The sequence below is a fragment of the Aptenodytes patagonicus genome, chromosome 1 (genome assembly GCF_965638725.1).
Source record: "Aptenodytes patagonicus chromosome 1, bAptPat1.pri.cur, whole genome shotgun sequence".
NCBI lineage: Eukaryota > Metazoa > Chordata > Aves > Sphenisciformes > Spheniscidae > Aptenodytes > Aptenodytes patagonicus.
In genome coordinates this window covers 143,472,810-143,494,353 of record NC_134949.1, presented here as the reverse complement: position 1 = coordinate 143,494,353, position 21,544 = coordinate 143,472,810, and the positions used below count along the sequence as shown (strand labels likewise).

Below are 21,544 nucleotides of genomic sequence, written 5' to 3'. Positions count from 1 at the left end.
AAAGACCGTATTTCCTTCGTGAGCGTTACATGACCAACCCTAATTTTAAAGCTGACTTATTTGTGACCTTTTCCTGTTAGGAAGAGCATGGTGTTTACACATCTGTTGAAACACCACACCATTTGCAAAGCAATATTTAATTGATTCCATAAGATGTTAAGACGTGTTTCAAATAAGACCACCGCTGATAAAGAAACCATGCCAATTAAAATCAGCACGCTGCTTGATAAAGCTTCATGTTCGTTGGCCATACCAATCGCTCTATTTAAAAAAAAAAAATAAATAGCAGAACTGGCTACAAAAGGCTCTGATCTTCTGGCTAGAAATATTTCTCCTACAGACTAGTGCCTTGCATTTTTGCAAAACAATCAAAGCATGACACTGAAGTCTAGCACATTCTAGCGAGATAAAGGCACCATAAATATTAATTAATTCTGCACGTGAGCGGTTCTCTCCTACTATGTCTATGAGCAGACTTGGAGCCCAGGGTCAGAAATCAACCAAAAGCTGATATACTTGCCTTTAAGGAGAGCTGACTGTATTCCTTTAAAATTGAAAATCTTATTTTTTCAAGTAGTTTAAAGAGACTCATCAATAAAGATGAAATATACGTTTTAGTTAATTCTAAGATTCACCTTGATAAATGCCATTTAAGATTTAAAATCTTACATGTTAAATATTCACTGAAGAGTATCATTTTTCTTGTCCTATTTATGGGATTGCACGTATTTAAGAGAAGGAGAGTGAAAAGTGCTTTTACACGTCTTAATGCTTAGAGCATATTCCCATTTCCCTAATTTTAAACCTACCGTTGTCCTGGATGTCCAGAACTCCATCACTTCTATTCTTTCAGTGAAACAAGCTATTCTAGAAGCGCAGCTCAGCCACCTCCTCCCAGGCGGTGATTTTAACACCACGCGAAGCACACCTTTACAACTCAGCTGGGCAGGGGGAAAAGGCGGAGGAGCAGCCCACTGGGTACCTTAACTCACACCTGCCTCTGATGAAGGGACTTTCAAGCCAGCTTTGAACAGGTCCCACAGGTGAGACAGCACACGCAGTGCATACGGGCACTTCAGAGAGCCCGTGGGTCACAGGGCATCCCGCAGGGCAGGGGGGCACATACCCCAGGACAGCCAGGCACGTTCAGCCGTCTCGCCAGTGCCACCGATACCACATAGCAACCCCGTGGTGGCCAAGCCTGGGCGTGCAGAACTGCCCCGTGAGCTGCAACTGCTGCACAGGGAAGATTGCTGTGTATTTACCTCCGACGCAACAAATTTGGAGCTGTCAGGGCAGGCTTCACTGCATCTGCCGCTTGGTCCTTTGCGCTGTCCTTTTATGAGATGTTTGTTCAGGTAAAGGTAAATCATTAGATCCCTCTTGGTAATGGCTAACTACCAGGGCAAGGACTTCTGTGAAAGCCACCTGTGCCCTAACAAGGCTGAAATATTGAACCCTGGCTTAGAAGTTGCCTGTTCCACTCTCAACTTCTCATACAAAGATCTAATCAAGACACAGAAATACCCATCTTCCAGGGCAAAAGATACAAATTAATTCATCTTCTCAAGCGACAAGGTCACCAATAATTAAAGTCACATTCCCAAACTTGCATTTCCAAGTAAGATACGTGGCCTCTTAAATGGAGAACGGATCTTCAGCTTCTGGTGGTTTTGTTGCGCTTTTTTCTCTCTTTTTTTCCCAGTACTAAAAAGTGGCTGCTGCAAAACCAATTTTTATTCAAGTAAAGTTGTCTCCCATCAAAGCAAGTTCTCACAGAAGTAATCCCTGGTTTGGGGAGGATGATACAGTTCTGGAGGGCACCAGGATCAGGACCAGGAACTGTACCATGCAACCTTGGCTATAATACCCAGCAACTTCCTTGTGAGATGTTATTAACCACTATACAAGGTGGAAGCTTGACAGTTGTCTCCAAAAAAGGTATTGAACGGGGAACATGAAGACACCCACTCAAATGAAAGATAGTGTCATGCTTCGGGGTGCACCTCTCCTTGTCAGGGGGCTGAGGTGCTGAAGACGACAAAAGATGTGCCCTGGTCTCTGCCCCACAGGCTGCTGTGGTCCAGTTCTAGGTATGGGCAGGAACGGGGCTCCAGGCAACGAAGTGCCTCCAGAGTACTGCGTATGGTTGAAGGTTGGTTTGCCCTTCTCAGAAAGAAATAATAAAGAAGGTATTTAGAGAAGAGGCTTACAATTCCTGCCGCTGACAGAGTAACAGTTCAGAAGTAGTTGAGTGGTCATAACAAACAGGTAAGAAACTCAGACGTGCATGGTTAGCAACGCTGGAGGAGGCTCAGCACAACTGTTACGTATAAGCAACCGGCAGCCACTTTCTCCTACCTCATCTGCACCTTTATTAAAGCACTGGCTCAAAAACTCAGTGTTTTCAGAGAGTATTACAGAGCTAAGTTTCAAGGCAAACATGTGTAAACACCTGTTAGGTAAGTGTTAATAATTCACAGCAAGATGCCAGCCTTCCATTAAGACATTTAATGTGCAAAGAAAACATTGCAAAAGGTCCTTGGAATAAACTAAATAACTTTCAAACAAAAGGAATTACTTAGCCTATGAGTATTGTTCATCGAGACTTTCCTTTTGCTGCTTTTTTAAAAAAATGGTGTTTCTGCCTAGAGTTTAAATTTGTGTACTTAAAACCATACACATAATAACCTCCTCCCTTTCTGACGATGATGCCTCTGCCTTTGCCAGCTGAAAGGGCAGCATCCCCCTCTTGTCCAGCCACCAGGATTCAGTAACCCACCACAGGGGATAGTACCTTCACAGCTACCACGGCTGTCTGGTAACTGGTTCGTAAGGCGCACCGTCCCCACGTGCTCAGCAGACTGATGGGATAACAACACCACCGCTCATGGGGATCAAGAAGGAAGATCGTAAGACACCTCTTGGGAAGGGGAGTAACACTGCCCCAGGCAAGGGGCTGTCAGAGAGCCAGCCAGGTTCCAGCTGGGACAGGAGGCAAGTGGAGCGGTGAGGTATCACCACAGGGGCAATAGCTGAACCTGGTTTTACGCTTCGTGTCCGGGTAATCTCACTCGTAAAGGGTGTCAAACTCCTTTCACGGTACAAGCATGATCCAATACCCCAGTAAGGTTTAGCATGTGCTAATGAAACAAAGAGATACTGTAGAGATAAAAGTAGACTGATACTTAAATTCATTTACTTTTCATTTATTATTACTATGGTTTCCCAGTACCTGGCACCCTCTCCTCAAGAGATTATTAAGTTTTATTAGATTTCTTAACTTAGTCACTGCAGGACCTAGGCTGCAGCACTTTGGGACCCGAGCAGACCCGGTGCAGCAGCCCTGCACCACATCACCTTCCCAGCTTAAACCAGAGATCTTTACACCATGCTCCACTGTGCATCTAGACATACTCTCCAGGACACAGGGAAAATCTGATGGAAAGGGAGGCAGGAAGACAACAAAGGTCAGTATATGCAGTATTCCTCCTATCACCTACCTCCAGCCAGGAGCTGAAAGAAGTTACATTTAAACACAAATTGTTAATACACAGCCTTTTCAGTACAAAACCCAGCTAGAAATCCTATGCAGACTTCTATCTTCTCAATGGCTTCGGCATTCTCTTTCCTCACCTTTCCAACGCAATGCTGCTCTACTTATATTCATCCAGAACGCTCCGCAAAGACTATTTTGGCTTTGATGATGTCGCCTTTTCCTATGTAGCCTTCCACTGCATCTCAGCCTGTTATTACATCAAACATTAAACGTATCCCCCCCCACAAACTACTAGCCCCATCCTCTCCGTCATCCTCAGCTACTGCCTATGTTCATTCCACCATGTCAGACCTCTGTTACCCAGTTTTGTGCACTGGGAACTTCACTCCTTCTCCCCTCATTCTTGAAGAAATTACCCCTAAATATCTGTATTACTAACCTATTACTCCCATGGCTTAAGACTCTCTAAAACTTAGCAAGGGCAAAACATTTGTTTGCTGAGGCCACTAAATATCACAAAACAGTCTCTTTACAATTCATGGTGCAGCTGTGTCAGCCATCCCAGTCCTTCCTCCTCAAACCTTTCCTGCCCTCCCTAGCAGGGCTTCTCAGTCTCTCTGCTTGCAAAGGCTGTGTCACTCTGTCCAAGTTAGATCCAGCACAAGAAGAGCTCCTGCTTTCCTACAAATGCTTTGGTCCTATTTTAATTAAAGGGGCCAGTCACCCTCTAGCACAGCAATACGGTTATTAAATGCCTTTATCTCAACCAAAGGAGTGTATTTCAAAAAACTGTAAGGAAGCCAGAAATAAATAATTCACTCCAGGAATCTTATTCTTTTCAACTGTAATTCAAGTGACATCTTAAGCCTGCTATCTTCAGCTCCAAAAAAGGTATATGGCTAAATCTCACACTGAATGCTGAGTCCAAGTAGCCAGACTTGGTCCAGAAGAAGGGTCTCCATGAGCTCAAAGCACTTAGGAAAGGTGTCCTGCCACCTGAGACCATAAGAGTCTGTGTACCCACCACAACTCCAGTATGGCCATACTACATCGCTGTTCCCATGTCTCTATTTCCAGGGTGCAACAGCTATTCAACCTGCCAAGCAATGAGTGCCCACTCTGTTCCCTACACCAGTCATCCAGATTCAGAAGACACGATGTAAAAGCTGGCGTTTGTGGAGCATGGGCAATATGGATCATGCAGTATCAGCCCCTTTATCTCTACCCACTCCTCCCGCAGTGGCACCTTGCTGGCTCTGCTGGGGCTGCAGCCTTCGGCAGCCCTGGGGATACAGGAAGGATTTCCTCCATAGAAAGCAAGACAATATCCAGCTTCCAGCCAGTTTGCCAGAGAGGTTCCCAAACAAACAAGCCCTCAAACCCAGTATCTAAACATCAGGGAGCTTTGTTTTCAAAAGACTCCCAGAGAGGAAGCTCTGTTTGAAAAATACAGCTCTGCAGCATAGCTCCCTGAGTGTCCCCTCCAAGCCAGCTATCACAGGGACAGAAGGAGTTGCCAAAGAACCAAAGATCTTCTCTTTTTAATTCTGGCACTTATGCCAGATCCCACACTCTATGGCAATCACAGTTTCCATTTACCATCAGAATGTATAAGCTGGATGCTACTGGATTAAAGTAATAAAGTACATACATTTGGAATTTAATAATGCACTGATACAGCCTCAAGGCACGTTTCTAAAAAACAAGCAGATACGCTGTCAGAAGCTGAAAATAACAAATGATAGTAGAAGGCAAATATAATATAGCAAGTTGTGCTAAAGCACATAGCAATCACCATAAAGCAAGCACAAACAAAACATGAACAATATTTACAGAGACAACTTGAAAGTGCTACTGAAATGCAGAACAGCTCAAGAAGATATATGGACAGGACATAAGACCCCTTTACTGCCAAAAAATGGTGTTCAGTTGTGTGGAAGACCTCATCATTATAGGTAACTTCCGCTGGGAAGGAAGAAGAAAGGAATGAGGTTCTAATCACTGTAACAAAAAGTAAGGATATAGAAGATCTAGAATAAGATTTCAAAAACCATCTAAGCAATCTAAGAGCTCGAGGTTCATCTTCAAAAGTGAGTCAGGGGCTTCAGAAAATCTCATCACTAGAGACGATGGTGTGAACTATTCAGGGAGTGCAACGCACCACGGCAGCCAGTAAAGACCATGCACCGCTGGTCCAACACCGACCTTTCATCTTACCAAACCGCACCAGAGGTGGAAGCTTCTCTGAAGGCCAGGTGGCGCGGCAGGCACAGTCCGAAGCACAGAGCTGCCCCAGGACGGCACCTCGGGTGCAGCGCTCCCAGGAGGAAACCAGGACGTCACACCGCCAGTGAGATGGGGCAGGGATGCGCAAGCAGGAGTCAAAGCTCTCCTCTTCCCAGCGGTGGTGGCACTTCAGTGGCTATCCTGTTTTAGAGCCCTTATGATGTTTTACTTCGCTACTCATTTCACGCTGTTTTGGTCTTCTCCCCTTCCGTATCTCCTTTTATTTGAACCACGCAGCTGTAATCCACAGTCACCTTTCTTCTCTTTCTACTTTCTTGTCCATTCAAGGAAAAAAGTACTTATCGAGACTGCAAAAGGTTATGACCCCAAACCATCAAGGCTTCATTTTACTGTGGGCAAGAACCTTCTGGCAGCCCAATTTCATACTCAGTGCTGGAGGCCACACCTGCTTGACAAAACCTCTGCCAGCTAAAAGCAGACTTGCCAAAATCGTTTCTCAAGAGCAAGGAGAAGAGACACAGGAGATTAGATGTTGACCAACATACTCCAGAAGCTCAGAAAAGCCCACCACTGCACTGTAAACAGCAGCAAATTATGCCCTGTGCTCCTTTTAAATAGCAGCATGGAAGCATTTAGTTCAGCAAGCCAATTTGGTACCAGCTTTTTCCAGGCCGTGTGGCCCCATCTGCCTATTCCAGTTTAGTTTAGCTTCCACTGATCCCAGTTACATAACTGTGCCCTTAAGCTCATAAGTTGTAAGGTCAATATCAGGTTAAACTGTTGCTGTGTAAGACAATATCGGCAAAGCCTGAACTGTCCTACTGCCACACCTATTTTTCTGTGTATCTGATGCCATTCCCGGCTCAAAGCTCGGCAGGAGATTTCCTTTCCTTCTCGCATACCTCTTCCAGTTTTTTTCCTTCTTCTTCCGTTTCTCTCCCAGACTATTTTTACTTTTATAATACACTCAGGAAGATGACAAAAATTAAAGCGAAAAAAGCTAAATCGACAGGAATGCTTCTGTACCATCATTTTACTACAGGCATTTAATTGAAGTGTTTTAGGCAGCACATTATACGGCCTGCCGTGAGCACACTGAACTACCATGAAATGGGGGAGGAAAAGATAATGGTGTTTTGCCAAATGTTCAGTATTTTTAAACCTAAAGTGAAATAACCCACAAAAGCAGGCAGAGCTCAGCTTCAAGGCAGGTCTGTCCTGGTAGCACATTGTCCTGAAGGTACAGGGCTCCCTAATGCTGGAATACGCAGGCAGGCTTGGTTAAATGAGCTGGCAGGAAACCTGCCTGGCAAGTAATTACTGAAACTTCCCTGCCAGTCAAGATCACGCCAAATCCCTGCTGAATTTCTGCTAGAGCCCTGTCAAGCTGTCTCTGCAAAACACTTGTATTTGAGAAGGGTTTGGTTGGGGCTTTTTCGAAATTTCACTGACATCTTTAAAAAAAAACACTCTGGCTTTCTTTGCATTTGTGAGACACCAGCAGTGTAGCTGCAGCGTAACAGTGGGGTATGCCTCACAGAGTTTTAGCACAGCAACAACTTTGGGGAATGATGCAAAGAAGGAAATCATTCTTCTTGTAAGCCCGCTTCAAATGTTGACGCTGGAGAGCATCATACTTTCTGCAGTAACCCATCAACTTCTGTTCGGTCAAAGGTATGTTGTAGCACAAGGGAAGAGAGCAGAGTTTTCCTTCTACTGTGGAAAGAAATGATACTCAGAGTCACAGAATCACAGAAAAAAATAGGTCAGAAGGGACCTCTGGAGGTCGTCTGGTCCAATCTCCTGCTCAAAGCAGGGCCAGCTTCAAAGTTCAGTCAGCTTCCTCGGGGCCTTGCCCTGTCAAAGGCCGGAAATTTCCAAGGACAGAGATTCCAGAGCCTCTCTGGCAACCCATTTCAATACTTAACCACTCTTGCTGTGAATGGGTTTTTTCCTTAGATCTAGCCAAAATTCCTCTTGCTGCAACTTGTGACTGTCATTGTGCAACTCTGAGAACACCCAGCTCCATCTTCTCCTTAGCCCCCATCTAGGTAGTAAAAGTGGAATTACATCCCCCCTTATTCTTCTTCAGGCTGAAACAAACCTCAGACTTTTCTTGTGCATTAAGCACTCTCATCCCCTAAGCGCCTTGATGGCCCTCCGCTCCACTTGCTCCAGTATGTCAGCATCTCCCTTGCACAAGACGTTGACTCACAAGGGACAAGTCACTTCCCTTGGCCTGCCCGTTACGTTTTTGCTCATCCAACACAGCATGCAGGCATCTTGTTCTCCACATTATGTACCTTCCACCACTCACTAACTTACCTAACTGGTTTTCCTCTGATCCGTGTGAGATGGTGTAATTTAGCTGCATTTGGGCTAAAAAAAAAGGCAGGAAGCTCTGTTACATAGTTCAAGAAAGAAAAGCATGCTCATCTGTTACATTCACTCTGCCTCCGTTGAGGAGAGGTTTATGAAACAGAAAGGTCTTTATCTGAGCCTTGACAGAGCGTGGAAATGGTATTTGCTCAGACCGCAAGCAGAGAAAAGGGGCAAGAAGCATTTTGGACAGTGTACCAGAGATTTTTCAAATATGCAAATGTACCAATATAAATCTTACTAATTATTCTACTAAAAAGTTGCTTTAAAACCCTCCACACAGGTTGACTGCTAATTACACCACGCGCCTTTAGTGAATACAGAATTAAGGCACATTATCCCTGAAGAAAAAGTGCAACTTCAATTGTGTTTATCTAAGTAATTTGGCTGCCTAATTCTCCCAGCTGGCTATGGTCTGGTACCCGCTCTCTAGCGCAACCCACTTTGTATATAGTTTGCGAATATGCTGTCCCCTTCTAGAGACCTGAGAGACGTGTCCCCATGGCGTGCTGCTACAAGAGCTGTCACTAGATGCAGAGACACGAACACATGCTTGAGAAACAGTAGTGAAGCAATGCGCAAAAGGCACACCGTATTTTGTCAGCAGGAATGTTATGAAATAGCCACAAGAAAACTCAACCATATTGTTCTCATTTGGGATAGAGTAGATAGGGTCTTATTTTGGAGCATGAAAATGTAATCTATCCCAGCCTCTCTTTCCCCACTGCCCCTTTCAAATAACAGCCTGCCCTGTCATCCACATAAAATTAACAGCTAAACATAGTTGACTTCCAACCAGGATGTTACGAGGATTTAGCCTTCCTATATACACGTACACTTACAAAAGAAATTGTGGTAATGAGCTTGAGATCAAAATACTGCCCAGAATCCTTTTAAAATCGAGGGCAGGGAAAAGAGAAGAGGGATTTCTTTATGATTTAAGAAAGATAAATATGATACGTACGATCAAAACAACAAAATTTGAGAGGTTATCGCAGATGTGTTAATCCGCGTTCTTTAGCTTCAAACTCTCCCATTTCACGTAAGTGTCAGCTTGTCCCAGAGCTTGATGGCACTGTATAAAGAAACAATCGCATATCTGCTAAAAACAGAAGATGGTGAGATCTCTCAGACAGTTTGCCCAAAGACTCTATTGTGCCTAAACTCTTATGGGAATACAATTCAGAAAGGTTTATTCAATAAATTAAAAGAAATACCTCCTACGGGAAGCAAAAGACATAACAGAATGAAAAACATTTCCTGTAGGAGGAATATTTTTAGACTTTTAGAGAGAGAGGCAAATGAAAACTGAACAGAGCACTGCCAACCGGTTTCTCACCACATTACTCTCAGTAGGGTGCAACTCAACTGAAATTACCCTTTAGAGAAAAAAGAAAAAGACAGTGCTCAAAAACTATCTTGCCGTATTACAACAGTGGCAGAAAACAAAAGGATAAAGCACATAAAACCTGAAAATAGCAATGGAAAAAATGTATTAGTCTTCCTCTTACAAAATCAGTTATAGATGTTCAGTGGAGGTACAGTCCCATCACTGAAAATCAAATCCAGGGAGCCAGTCCTTTGGAGAAGCATGACTGTGAGGCAGTGCAAAAGTAATCTTAATCACACTATGAAAAAAATGAATAATTCATTTGTTAGCAAAGTCTGTATCATACTTTGTATTTTGCTGAAACCCCCATTTTGTCCATTTATGAGAAAAAAAGGACTCATTGACATTTGACTTGGCCAATCCAAATAATAGGCTACAGAGTAAAGCAGCTTTTTTTTAGTATGAACTTCAGGTGACGAAAGCAAGGAAAAGACACATTCTCTTCCTTTTTAATGTTTGTCACGGAAGATAACTGAAGATATACATAACAAGGACAACTAGAAACGGATAAAAGACAAGCCCAACCTGAAAAGGTCCGAGTGCCTGGAACAGGAACTCATAAACGAACAAGGGAGAAAAGAGAAAAGCAAGATCTGCCCAAAGTCCCCAGCAGGTTCTCAGCAGCCACAGGGAGAGTTTCTGCATGGGACTGTGTGCTCACGTGCATCCTCACTAAGTGTAATGCTCAAAAATCTCTTTTCAACCTTACGCTGTCAAAGAGTCCTCATGCAGAAATACCATAAATCAGAAGGTCTTTGCTTTGAGAGGATACAGAAGAGAGCAAGTAGGAAGATCCAGAGAAGACAGTTCTGCTTTCACAACTTGGGAGGCTGATGCAAGCTGTTCCCATAGCCAGGATTGTGAGGATGATGAGCCAGGGATAGGAGCTTTAGGGCGGGAAACTGGTGTTTGTATTCACGGGCCAGAGACACAGTACCTAACCTACTTAGCTCCAAAAACACGAACATGTGGTACCCAGCATCTGGTTCCAGTACGACAATGTGGTGAGCGTCAAGCACTGGAAGCTCATCAAATCCTTCAAAAACACTCTTAACTTTCCCAGGGATTTAATAACTCCTTGCTGACAACCAGAGTGGAACAGACTTGTAACTTGAAATAGCCAGTCTGTACACATCTAGGAAAAGCTGAAACTCAACCAGAAAGCCCACGCATACATTTCCATTGATATGTGTTATTGCTACAGGGTAAGACTAGATAAAAAATAATAGAAATGATTTTGAACAAACACAGCTTAAAAATATGCACAAAACAATAGATACAAAAGTTTTAAAGGGAGGTAAAGTAAGTAAAATTCCTAGGACTGAATGACAACTAAAGGCTTTGCTTCCTACCTGATACTAGTAGTATTCACCCGCCAAAAGTAAAGCACACACTTGAGTACTCTGTCAGATTGAAGTCTGAGAGCTGAATACCTTGCAAAATTGGACGATGAGTCGCAATGTCAAATTCCAATGAAGTCTGAATCTTGCCCTTATCTCCTCATTGCCCCCCTTCCAGTTTCCGTAAGCTGAATGGAATATTTGGCCTCTTCTCCCACCATCCAGACACCTGGTTCCGTGAAAAACCAGTGTAAACTAGGACGTACAAAAACTATGTTTTAAAACATCAGCTTAATCCCAGTCACCCTTACGTTCTCAAACACTACACTGCAAATCCATCATGAAGTCAAGACAGCAGTCTGGGTTGTTGATATTTTAGAGGCTGCTCAAAATTACTTTTCAGTCCCTTTCCCGTTACTTAAGCAATGCACACTTGGGGAGAATTCTGTCTGTCCTAGCTGTCAGCTCCCATATTTTCACCAAATGTCTTCAGACGTAATTTAGTTGGGAATGGGAAGAGTTCATTTGCCAAATTCAGAAATGTTGAATATATTTAGTTACTTTTAATGGCATTCCTCTTCATACGAGACCCACAACATTTCTGCCCACCAAATTTTGCAATTACAGAACTCTTACAGCATTGAATGGGATGGACTTAGGCTGAAACTAATCTGTGTGTCCAGTGTTTTAGGGTGTCTTATGGAAGAAAATAAAGCAGAACAGTTCAGTGGTAAATATCAGCACAAAGTTTTTTACTTTAAAAAACAAAAACCTTCCAAAATACAGTTCTCGCATATCTCATTAAAAAGTCCCCCTCAAAGGGAAAAATGCAAGTTAGCAATTTTGGGGACGGGGGAGTGTCCAGTTTTTTAAATGTTTGGAGGAAGGAAGACCAAAAAAACAAGGTGACAAAAAGCCGTTTAAACATGCTAGACCCCCATTTTGCTTCCTGGACAGTTAATCCAGGAATATGTTCAAACCCCTCTTCCATCCATATCAAAAGATGTCTGGGTTAGGTATCAAGGTGCTTAAGGATAAGTGTAACAGTGAGCTCACATTTAATTTCAGCTACGTATCACTCTGAAGAGATCATTACGGCAAAAAGATCAGCTAGTGCTGATGGCAGTTTAATACATTCCCTGTGATTCCTTCCCAAAGATGGACAAATTTTCCATCTGATGGGGAAACAATTGTAGAGCATCTCATCATAACAAGCCGCACAATAAACACAGGCAAACGCAGAAGCAATGAAGTCAAAAATATGAGGCCAAGAGCTCAGCGAAGATAAAGCCTGTAAGACTACGGCAACTGGAGAGCAATAAATATGGCATTGTCACAAGAGACTAAATGTTGAGGAGGTATTCCGTTAAAATATTTGCACGTATAGCGTTAAGCTAGTTTATTGGGGAGTACTGACCGTTAGACGATGTGAACTATTGCAGCCTTCAGTGGTAGAGCCAGTTCCAAGTGCAGCAGCTTTGTTTTTACACCTCGAAAGCTTCGGCTTAACCCCTGGTTTGACAAATGCGCTGTCACATCAACACCACTTGAAGTGCAATGCCTAGTGAAAACTGGGGAAAGCATGTCTTCACTTACGTATCCCATCCTAGATCTTTTGAAAGCGATGCAGTATATATACTTCTATTTCATGGTTTCTCCATGCATCCTAACGAATAGGAGAAAACTGCCTCCTTTCTCTCTTTTCTGTAGGTAACCTACATGTTTCTGAATACACATCAATCATTGCTCACGAGTTGAACAGGGGAAGGAAAAATAAAGAAAAGCTCTCCCTCCTCTAAATTTACAATGAACAGGTTCTGCTCCTGCAAACTTGATTACGCGATCAGTCCTTCCTCTCTCCAAAACAACTTGTCCCACTAACCTCAAAGAAAAATATTCATTTGAAGCACCCAAAGATATATATCCATATGGGAATGCGGCCTCTCAGTTTGCCCAACAGTTAAGAATTTTGCTTTACCCTTTATCTCTGAAAGTATTTTTCACATATGTCCTTCCATCAGCATAGTTTTGAAGCAAGCAGTGGCTGTAAAAAAGCAGATAGGAGTAAGCTAGCCACTCACAGCAACTTGGAAAAATGGGGTTAAAATTAATTCGCAAAAACAATGATGCTCAGGGGGAAACTTTGGCAAGCAAGGAGATACGGAAAGAGAAACTCTCAAACAGCCTTCCCAATGGCTTTAAACTCTTAAAGTATCAAGCAAGTGAATTTATGGAAGTTGACCTCCCAAGGCAACTATTAGCTGAAACCGGTGTTGTGAGCGTTCACTACTTCTGACAACTGTGCCCCAAATTATCACTCCATATGACTCAAACAGAAGTTATAAAATAATTTAGCTAAACTAATGTTGCTCTGATATTGCAGATGAGCATCTCTAACACCCTTGCAGCTAGCCACAGCTTGGCCAGCCAGCAGCTCAGGAGACACCAGGACGATTCCTGGCTTCTCCCCCAAAACCTGGTGAGGAACCAGGGCGACCTTCCCTCTCGCACCATGGGAAACCCCTTGCCCCGGTGTGCTTGACAGAAAGCCTCCCCGGGCGAGCAGGCAGGTCGATCGCAGGCTGCGCCAGGAGGAGGAAGAAGTGAGGACGGGCTGAGCCAACCGCCCGCAGCAACCTGAAGGCGCCGAGGAGCAAGTTCCAAACTCACAACGGTGCCTCCTGCTTCCCAGCGACCAGGCACGCAAGCGGGAAGGCTGCAGATGTTACGCTACCGTTACTTTAAAAACAGCTCTCCCCCAAAAAAGCCTAGCAGCTGGAGATGTTAAAGTTTAATTAGTCAGTTACACATGGAGTATGACAGCAAAATAATCAGGCCATATAAGTTTAAGTGTGTAGATTTGGTTTATCATAACAAAGAGATTACTCGGATACATTCACATGATTTGCCCTATTTGTTATACACGTGCTGTGGCTTTCCATTGACGTCTTTAGGACAGAAAAATAAGCAGAAGAATTAACGCAACTTGAGACTTCACACAGATCTATTCATTTTGAGCTATTTTAGACTTTTTACCTGGCAAACATATTCCAGTCAGTCACTGTAAGCATCCTTAACTTGTACCGGACTACTCACGTACTTAAGCATAAATGTATGACTGTATTCTGTTGGCAGAATCAAGGCATTAATGTATCTCTACATATTTTTACCACCTTTTTCCACGATATTTAGTTTACTTAGAGAGTCACTCGACCTTATGAAACACTTAATGAAAGCATAATAGTCATAACAGACTTAATTTTGTAAGCGAAAGTGAATTTTCTTTAAGGAAAATGGCTTAAAAGGACAGCTGAGATCTGATGGGAATTGAGGATGAATGCTTTTTTCCCTTGTTAAAAATCCCCCTCAGCTTTGCCCCGCTGAAACCACTGGAAATGTTGTCACTGATTTCCACAGACCCAGGGACAGGTTTTTTATTTAAGCAGCTTATACATGAGCAGATAATAGAAAGGGGAAAGAATGCCTGTCAGCAAAGTAAAGCTCTACTAAAAATAATCTTTGCAACGGTAAAATATTCTTGTGAATAAAATTACATGTTGATAAAGAAGAGCCAGACCACGCAGGAGTGAGAGACACCTCTGTCACATGATGCTTCACATCCAAAAATCTGTGGATCCAAGAATACAGGCCTAACACCTTCCTTTGTGTAAAGCCTCTAAGGTGTGACCTGCTGCTGAAACTGGAAATCCCCTCTGCACTCTGGCGTTCCACCAAAAATTATTTATGAATGGCCGCGTGAACTGAGCAGCAACCTTTCCGTCCCTAGGCCAGTAGGCAGGGTTGTGGCATAAAGTGCTGAAGTCAAAGAACTACCATGAAAAAAAAAGGTAAAACAAACAAGCCATCCTTCTCCTGGCCTCGTATCAAAGCCACTACGGACATACTGGCCCCGCATACAGAAATCGCAGCTGAGCTGGTAAGGGAGCGCTTGGTGCAGGCTTTAAAATCTGAATACAGCCAGGCCAGGTGCTCCTACCCCTGCAGCCCTGAAGCACCGGGCTGCCCAAGGGCAGGATTCGCACAGCTCGCGCGCCAGCGCGTGCTGCAAACCGCATCTTCACCGCATCCCTCTAGACGCCACTGCACAGATCCAGCTTGGGACAGGTGAAGGACGTCCTGCTCAGAAGTCATTATTTTGGGAGGTTCTGAAGATAAAACCTCCATTGCATTTTTACTTCTCTTTACCGCGTTGGAGATTAAGGTAGGGGGAAGAAAATAATTCCACATATATCTCCTAAAATATTATTTTTAGTGCATAACCCTGTTGCTTGCACAGTGGCTTTAGAGAAATATTTTCCAAAAAGTGCAATTATACTGAAAATGTTGGAATGAAGGTAAAGAAAACAGGTTTTGTAATGAATATCACTTATTCCCCAGCTAATAGGACGCAAATTTTTAAATAATCAGATCAAAACCTTCCATGCTCATTTTCAGCTTGCAGTCATCCGTTCAGTTGCCTTTTACAGCTGAGTAAGATCATTGTCATGATGTACTTCATTTTTCAAGCTGGAAAAAACTGAACGACAGATATCCTATTGAGAATACAATAATTTCGATAATGGGACCTTTTAAAGTCACAATATTATAAATAGCTATTTCCTTTTCACCCAGGAAAATGTGTTTTTCTCACCTCCTCAAGCACACGTGCTTTGCCACAGCTAGGGTGAAGCTGCAGAGGCAGAGAATCCTTCACTTCCTAAAAACTGAACAAGTCTTTTTCCAAGAAGGACTAAATAGGAAGCAAGCAACCAAATCCTTGATGAACAATGCCAGTTTATGATAAAACCAAACTGAATGACCATTAGTACGCATGCCTGCAACAAGAGGGGGAATATGATCAAAATTATGTATGTGCAGTTTCATTTAAAATATAGATTAAACCCATTTATACATGTCATTGCTGGCAGTTATAACTAAGTTAATATTTGTATAACGCCTTGCAAATAGAAACTCTGAAACCAGCAGGTATCAGGCTATATGTCAACCAACATACAATGCCACAAATCCACGGGGACGAAGTTGACCCGCCGCGGCAGCCCGGCTTTCAGGTGCAGCACACCCTGCTCCTACGTCGCAGATCCACCACCGTGACTGCTGGGACGGCGACCGCGATGACATTTGTGCCCAACTGAGGGCTCGTGGAGAGGGGCAGCCCGGCCACCTGCCCAGCCCGGACACGGGCACCCGGCACAGAGACGCGGATACTCGCTTGTCCTGACAGCGCTGGGCTCAGACATTCCCAAAATTGTTCTCTTACACCAGAATGGCACGTTGGGTTTTTTTGTTCTAATGTAAAGCTGATTTTTTTTTAAACTGCACTTACACATACGTACCAGGTTACCCTAAAAATCAGGCCTCACCAACAGGAAAGATGCCTCCAAAATACAAGACCGCACTTTGTTAGCGTAAACACCCATTTCTTAAATGCATGAAAGATACCTACCCACGTTCAAACGCCAAGTAAACAATGTTTGTTGTCAGAGAACAGCGCTGAAACATCACGTGAAACTGCACTGAATCAAATTTAACTATTGCATCACAATGCAATGCAATCATGTTATTAGTAATCTAACCCCTCCCCCCCCAGAAAAAAAGGTTTGACTCTTTAAAAATGCTAGATACAAACCAAAGTAGGAAAAATAATTGTACTTTTGAAGTTGCAGTCTGAAGGTGTGCTGTGCTACATGGTTTGACAACATACAGACCTGCAAAAAAAATGCCAGGTAAACTAACCTTTACGTGCCCCGAGTGTTCGACACCTTCGCACGGATTCAGTGAAAACAGGGAGACCCGCTTACTTTTGCAGATCAGAGACCATGCTCTGAATCTTGGACTCAGTCAGGAAACTCTGCGCAGGAAATCTTACGTATCTTACACTTTTTGATGTTCCTTATCAAATCGTAAGTGGATAAGCAGCCGACTTACCCTTAACTAGTGTGAGCATCTAAAGGTCATTACCCACCGTCTCACTGGAGGTTTTTTGTCACTGACACTGCAACTCCCACAAAGTTCTTTGAAATCTTTAATTTTTAACTATCTTAAAATTCAAGCATCAAGATGAAATACTGCTACAAGTAACTTCCGCTCACAAGACTTAATCCATTTTTGAAAACTGCTAAAAATCTTTGCTGCCTCTTTCCGCATTAGCCAGCATCATGCCCGAAGTCACCACCCAGGTGCTACACTCCATCCCAGCTGGCAGATGTTGACAGCTTTTATACCCCAAGCTAGCAGGAGGACGCGGGGAGCTCATTCAAGGCGAGAGGCGGCCTTTGCCCTTAAAAACTACTTTTGGTAATCTGGTGCCATGATGGTGCCTAGTGTGGCTTTGCATCCCAGATCACTGTGTAAGGTAACGATTTTTCAAGGACTTCTGCATCCCGCTGAAACAACTGGGCTGTTTTCTTGATAGACCTAGGTAGTGTTGGCTATTTATAATAAATACATCTTTAATGGAAATGGCAATAAAACGAAAAGGCTGCCTTCTGACCCCATCCCAAAAGCTCCAGGAGGCACTACTGAACAGTTAAGCGGGAAACCTAAACGCCACAAAGAGGACGGACAATTTCTTCAAACAAAAAATTTCTTCTCCCGCTACAAAGGGCTGTGCATAACCAACTCGCCGAGCAATAGCAATCAGGAAACAATGCCACATTCTTTGAATACATTCGCCCAGATGGTATGGTATCTGCAGCCCAACACCGACGACATCCAAGTTAAACGAATAAATATTTGCATTGCAAAGTTGGATTTGTCTTGGATACAATCGCTCCTCATGTGGTTTTGACACATGTGCGTTGTCAAATAAATCACAGATCGCTGGGTGTACACATTAAAAATAATTTGTCTATCTTGTTAGAAGCCATCGCATACTCCGGTTTACGAGGTGTGAAACTGGGAGGGGATGGTTTTACATACCCGGGACAACTATACATGGAGCCCGTCGAGGGAACATCAGACGCCGCCGTCCGTCCCGCCAACGCCGCGGATCCCCGCGCCCGGCGCTAACGCCCCTGCCCGTTTCCCACGGCGGCCTCGACGGCACCGCAGCCACAGCCCGGGGCCGCGGCCGGCCCTCCCGCGGACGCGCGCGGGGCCGCGCCGCGCACCGACCACCGAGGGGGGGCGCAGGCGGCGCCCCCGCGGGGCCGCCGCCTCCCGGGGACCGGCGGCTGCGGGGCTCCGAGGGGCCGGGGGGCGGGCTGGGCGGCGGCGGCGGCGCACGCCGGGGGCGAGGGCGGCGCGGCGGGTGCCCGTCCCCGGGGGGCGGGCGGGCCTACCTCGGATTTCCACACGACGTAGGCGGCGGGGCGAGGCCCGGGCGGCGAGGGCTGCCCCTTCCTCTGCTGCAGCCAGCGCCGGGGCGAGGAGAAGATGCTGTTGGCGGGGCCGGCGGGGCCGCTCAGCGCCGAGGCCGAGGGGGTGCGCGCCAGGAAGGGCAGCTCCCAGCCGGGGCTCCGCTTCCCGCGGGGGCTCTCCTCGTCGAAGAGGGCGCTGCCCGGCGGCGACCGCTCCAGCGGGGTGCTGGGGGTGGAGAAGGAGGCGCCGGGGGGCGGCGGGGCGCCCCGAGGTCCGCGGCGCTCCCCCGGGGGGCTGCCGGCGGCCCGCGCCCGCGGCGCCCGGCCCGCGCCCTCGCCGTCCTCCCGGCCGCCGCCGATGATGGCGGGGTCGAGGCTGCGCGTCTGGCGGAGCCTCCGCTTGGAGAGGCTCTTGGCGGCGGCGGGGGCGGCGGCGGCCGGGGAGGAGCAGGAGAAGACGCTGCTCAGCAGGCTCTGCGCCGACATCGCGGCGGCCGCTGTCCCGGGCACGGCGGGGGTGGCCGGGGGTCCCGGGTTCTCGCTGCCTCTGCCTCCGGCCCCCGCCGCGGCGGCGCGGAGCGGCGCGGCTCCCGCGGGGCCCCCCGCGCCCGGGCTCAGCCCCCGGCGGCGCGGCCCGACGGCGGCACCGGGGGGCTCATGGCGGCGTCCGGCGCTGGGGCTGCTCCGGGGCTGCCGCCGCCGCCGCGGTCACTTTGCTGGGAGGGAGAGGGAGGGAAAGGGAAAAAAAAAAAAAAAGTTACGAGAGAAAAGGGGAGGGAAGGAGGCAGCAGCCGAGCTTTTATCTCGGCTCGCCGCGGTCTGCCAGAGTCACTCCCCCCTCGGCCGCGATGCGCACGGGAGCCGCTCGCCGCCCCCCCACCCCGTCGGGTCCCCGGGCGGCAGGGCCCGCCTGCCTCCCTCCGAGGCGGGGAGAGCCGGTCCCGGTGTCGCCCGCAGCCCGGCGCCGCCGCGGGGCGCCCACGTCGGGGGCGCGGCGGCCGGCAGCCCCGCCGGGCTGCGCCGGCACCGGGGCTGCGGCTCCCGGGCGCTGCCCCGGGCGGCCCCGACGGGGCGCAGCGGGCGGACTTGCGCTGCGCGGGTCCGTTTTGGGGAGGGATCGAGTAGCGAGGGGCAGTTGTTTTTCGGAGCGATCGTTCCGGAGGCGCAGCCGGGGAAAGCCCCGGGGTGACCCCGCCAAGTCCAGCGCCGCATCCCCGTCCCGCCGGCGTCCGCTGGTGAGCGGCGCGGGCGCGCTGGGCTGCTGGCTGTGGGACCCCCGTATCCTCCCCGGCCGCGTCGGGGAGAGCTGGTGCCTTCAGGGGAAACTTACAGCAGTAGGCGGGGTGCTCGCAGTGTACCGCACACGTCTGTAGGGACTTCAGCGGATCTCGACCAGCAATTACATTCTGGCCCAAGTCTCTCTTTCCATCCTGTGCCAATTTGAGAAGATGGCCTTAGGTATTTAACCACAACAAAAACACCTACTTTGAGCGCAGGCTCTGCTGCTTCTGTCTGACGGTCTGTGCAGAACAGCCCCGCACAGAGGCACGTGGACATGAGTCCCACAGGCAGCACGGGTCACCCAAGACCTGTAACTGTTCTGCTGGGTACCTCATGGCAGGAGAAAAACGGAGCGGGATCAATGAAGCTGAGCCTCCTCAGGACAAATAACTAAACTTGCTTGATCCTCTGTAGAGACTTCCTCTGCTCTCTCCCCGAGCACAGGCAAGGAAACCTTTATCAGGAGAAAGGAACAAAGTTGGGAAAGCCAAAACCGTAAAGAAATGCAGGAACAGAACGCATGCGGAGGAGGAACACCACACAGCCCCATGAAGGCTGGCAGCCAGCCAGCCAGTTCCTTCCCCACCTGGAGAGGAGGAAACAGTCCCTCAGCTGCAGGATCCGACTCCTGCCCCCCCTCCCAGCTGGGAACACCGAGTCCTCCCCTCACTGGAAGCAGTTCAATGGTGATGCTTGTCAGGTTCTTTATGGAGGCCCCGCACCATAATTTACTTAGTGTTTCAACTTTATTAAGCTGCAGCTAACCATTAGTTTCATGGATGAGTTCAGATCTGTTGTCAGTGAGGAATACAGCCATTACGTTTTTCGAGATGAAAAGCAAACCACACAAACCCAAACCCTGTTTTGCTTCCAGACCTATACTTTTATTTATGGAGGGAGTGGAAGACGCCTAAGGACTGACTAGCTAAGAGCTCCAGTGCAAGTCTTGAATCTCCCCTGTCTCAGATGAAATCACCATTAGACTACTGATTCCGCGGGGTCTGAGCATCCTTCTTTTGACCTGAGAAACCACCAGCTCCACACTCTCCCCAAAAGTATCGCAGACAACAAACTATCAAAGACAACTCTTAAAATTCCTTAGAAAAAGACTGGCTATTTTGAAAAAAAAAAAGGCCCTCGAGCATAACACAAGGGTTATTTTCTCCGCATGCTGCATTTTCTCCTCAAACCCCGGTGCAGGGTTGAGTTGTCCTCCCAGGCGTCCTGGAGCCTGTGCAGGTAAAGTGCTCCGTGGCAGCAATTTCTAGTTTCATCAATAGAGGGAGTAGACAGTTCTTTCCTTTGTGGCATTATTAAGGTTCATGAAGAGAAACGGCACGCTAGCCCATCCACTTTCAAAGGGAGGTGTTCTGGTTTTATGTAATGTTTCCAAATGGGATTTTTTTCTCCATTTTTTTTTGTCTGAAAAGGAGCTTTTCCCCCTTATTTTAATAAACTGTTCTATTGCCTAATTCCAAAGCCCGCTAGTTCCTCCACAGCTGAGGTTGCAGCTGTTTCTGTTTAAAGCTTCATCTTGCCTCCTCATTAATGCCTTCAATAAGGTCTCATGCTTGAGACTAAAAAGAAGGTCTGAAGGATAAAACAATGATCTGAGTTTGTTTCTGCGGTTCTGTGCCCATGCTAGCAATTTCACTGAGAAAGACACGTCTACAATACAGCTTTACAGTCGTGTAGCTCCAAGTATTCACTTTGGTCCTCTTCAAACATATCATCGGAGCATGAAGGGGCAGGAAGACATGAGGAAAAAAGGCAGAGGGGGAAATTCAGCGCTGTAATCACATGAGGAGCAGATAGGACAATCACGCCTGCCTCCAAAATCCACTGGAAACGGTTCCTGCCGTTCTCAGTAAAGTGCATTGCCCACTTTGAAGAGCTGATACTCTTGGGCACAGCCAGCTGCCAGCGGGCAAACCTCCAAGTGCAGACTCGGCTCCTTACACGCCGCACACACAACCTGTGAAAGGAGACGGGAACAATCAGGTAAGTGCAATGTTAGGAGCACACACCAGCTTACAAGTAACTACTCTAAATGAAGTGGGAGCAAAGCATTCTTATTTCCACCTACTTC

The 21,544-nt window shown here is 46.7% G+C and overlaps 1 protein-coding gene across 1 annotated transcript in view; it reads right to left on the bottom strand.

Annotated features, from left to right (window-relative positions):
• ARHGAP6 (Rho GTPase activating protein 6) overlaps positions 1–18,660 on the bottom strand; it is a 339,778-nt gene extending 321,118 nt beyond the window's left edge. The window contains exon 1 of the mRNA XM_076357664.1: positions 18,157–18,660. Coding sequence (XP_076213779.1) covers positions 18,157–18,660 — 504 coding nt within the window. The remainder of the gene's footprint in view (positions 1–18,156) is intronic.
• Between the last annotated feature and the right edge of the window lie 2,884 nt (positions 18,661–21,544).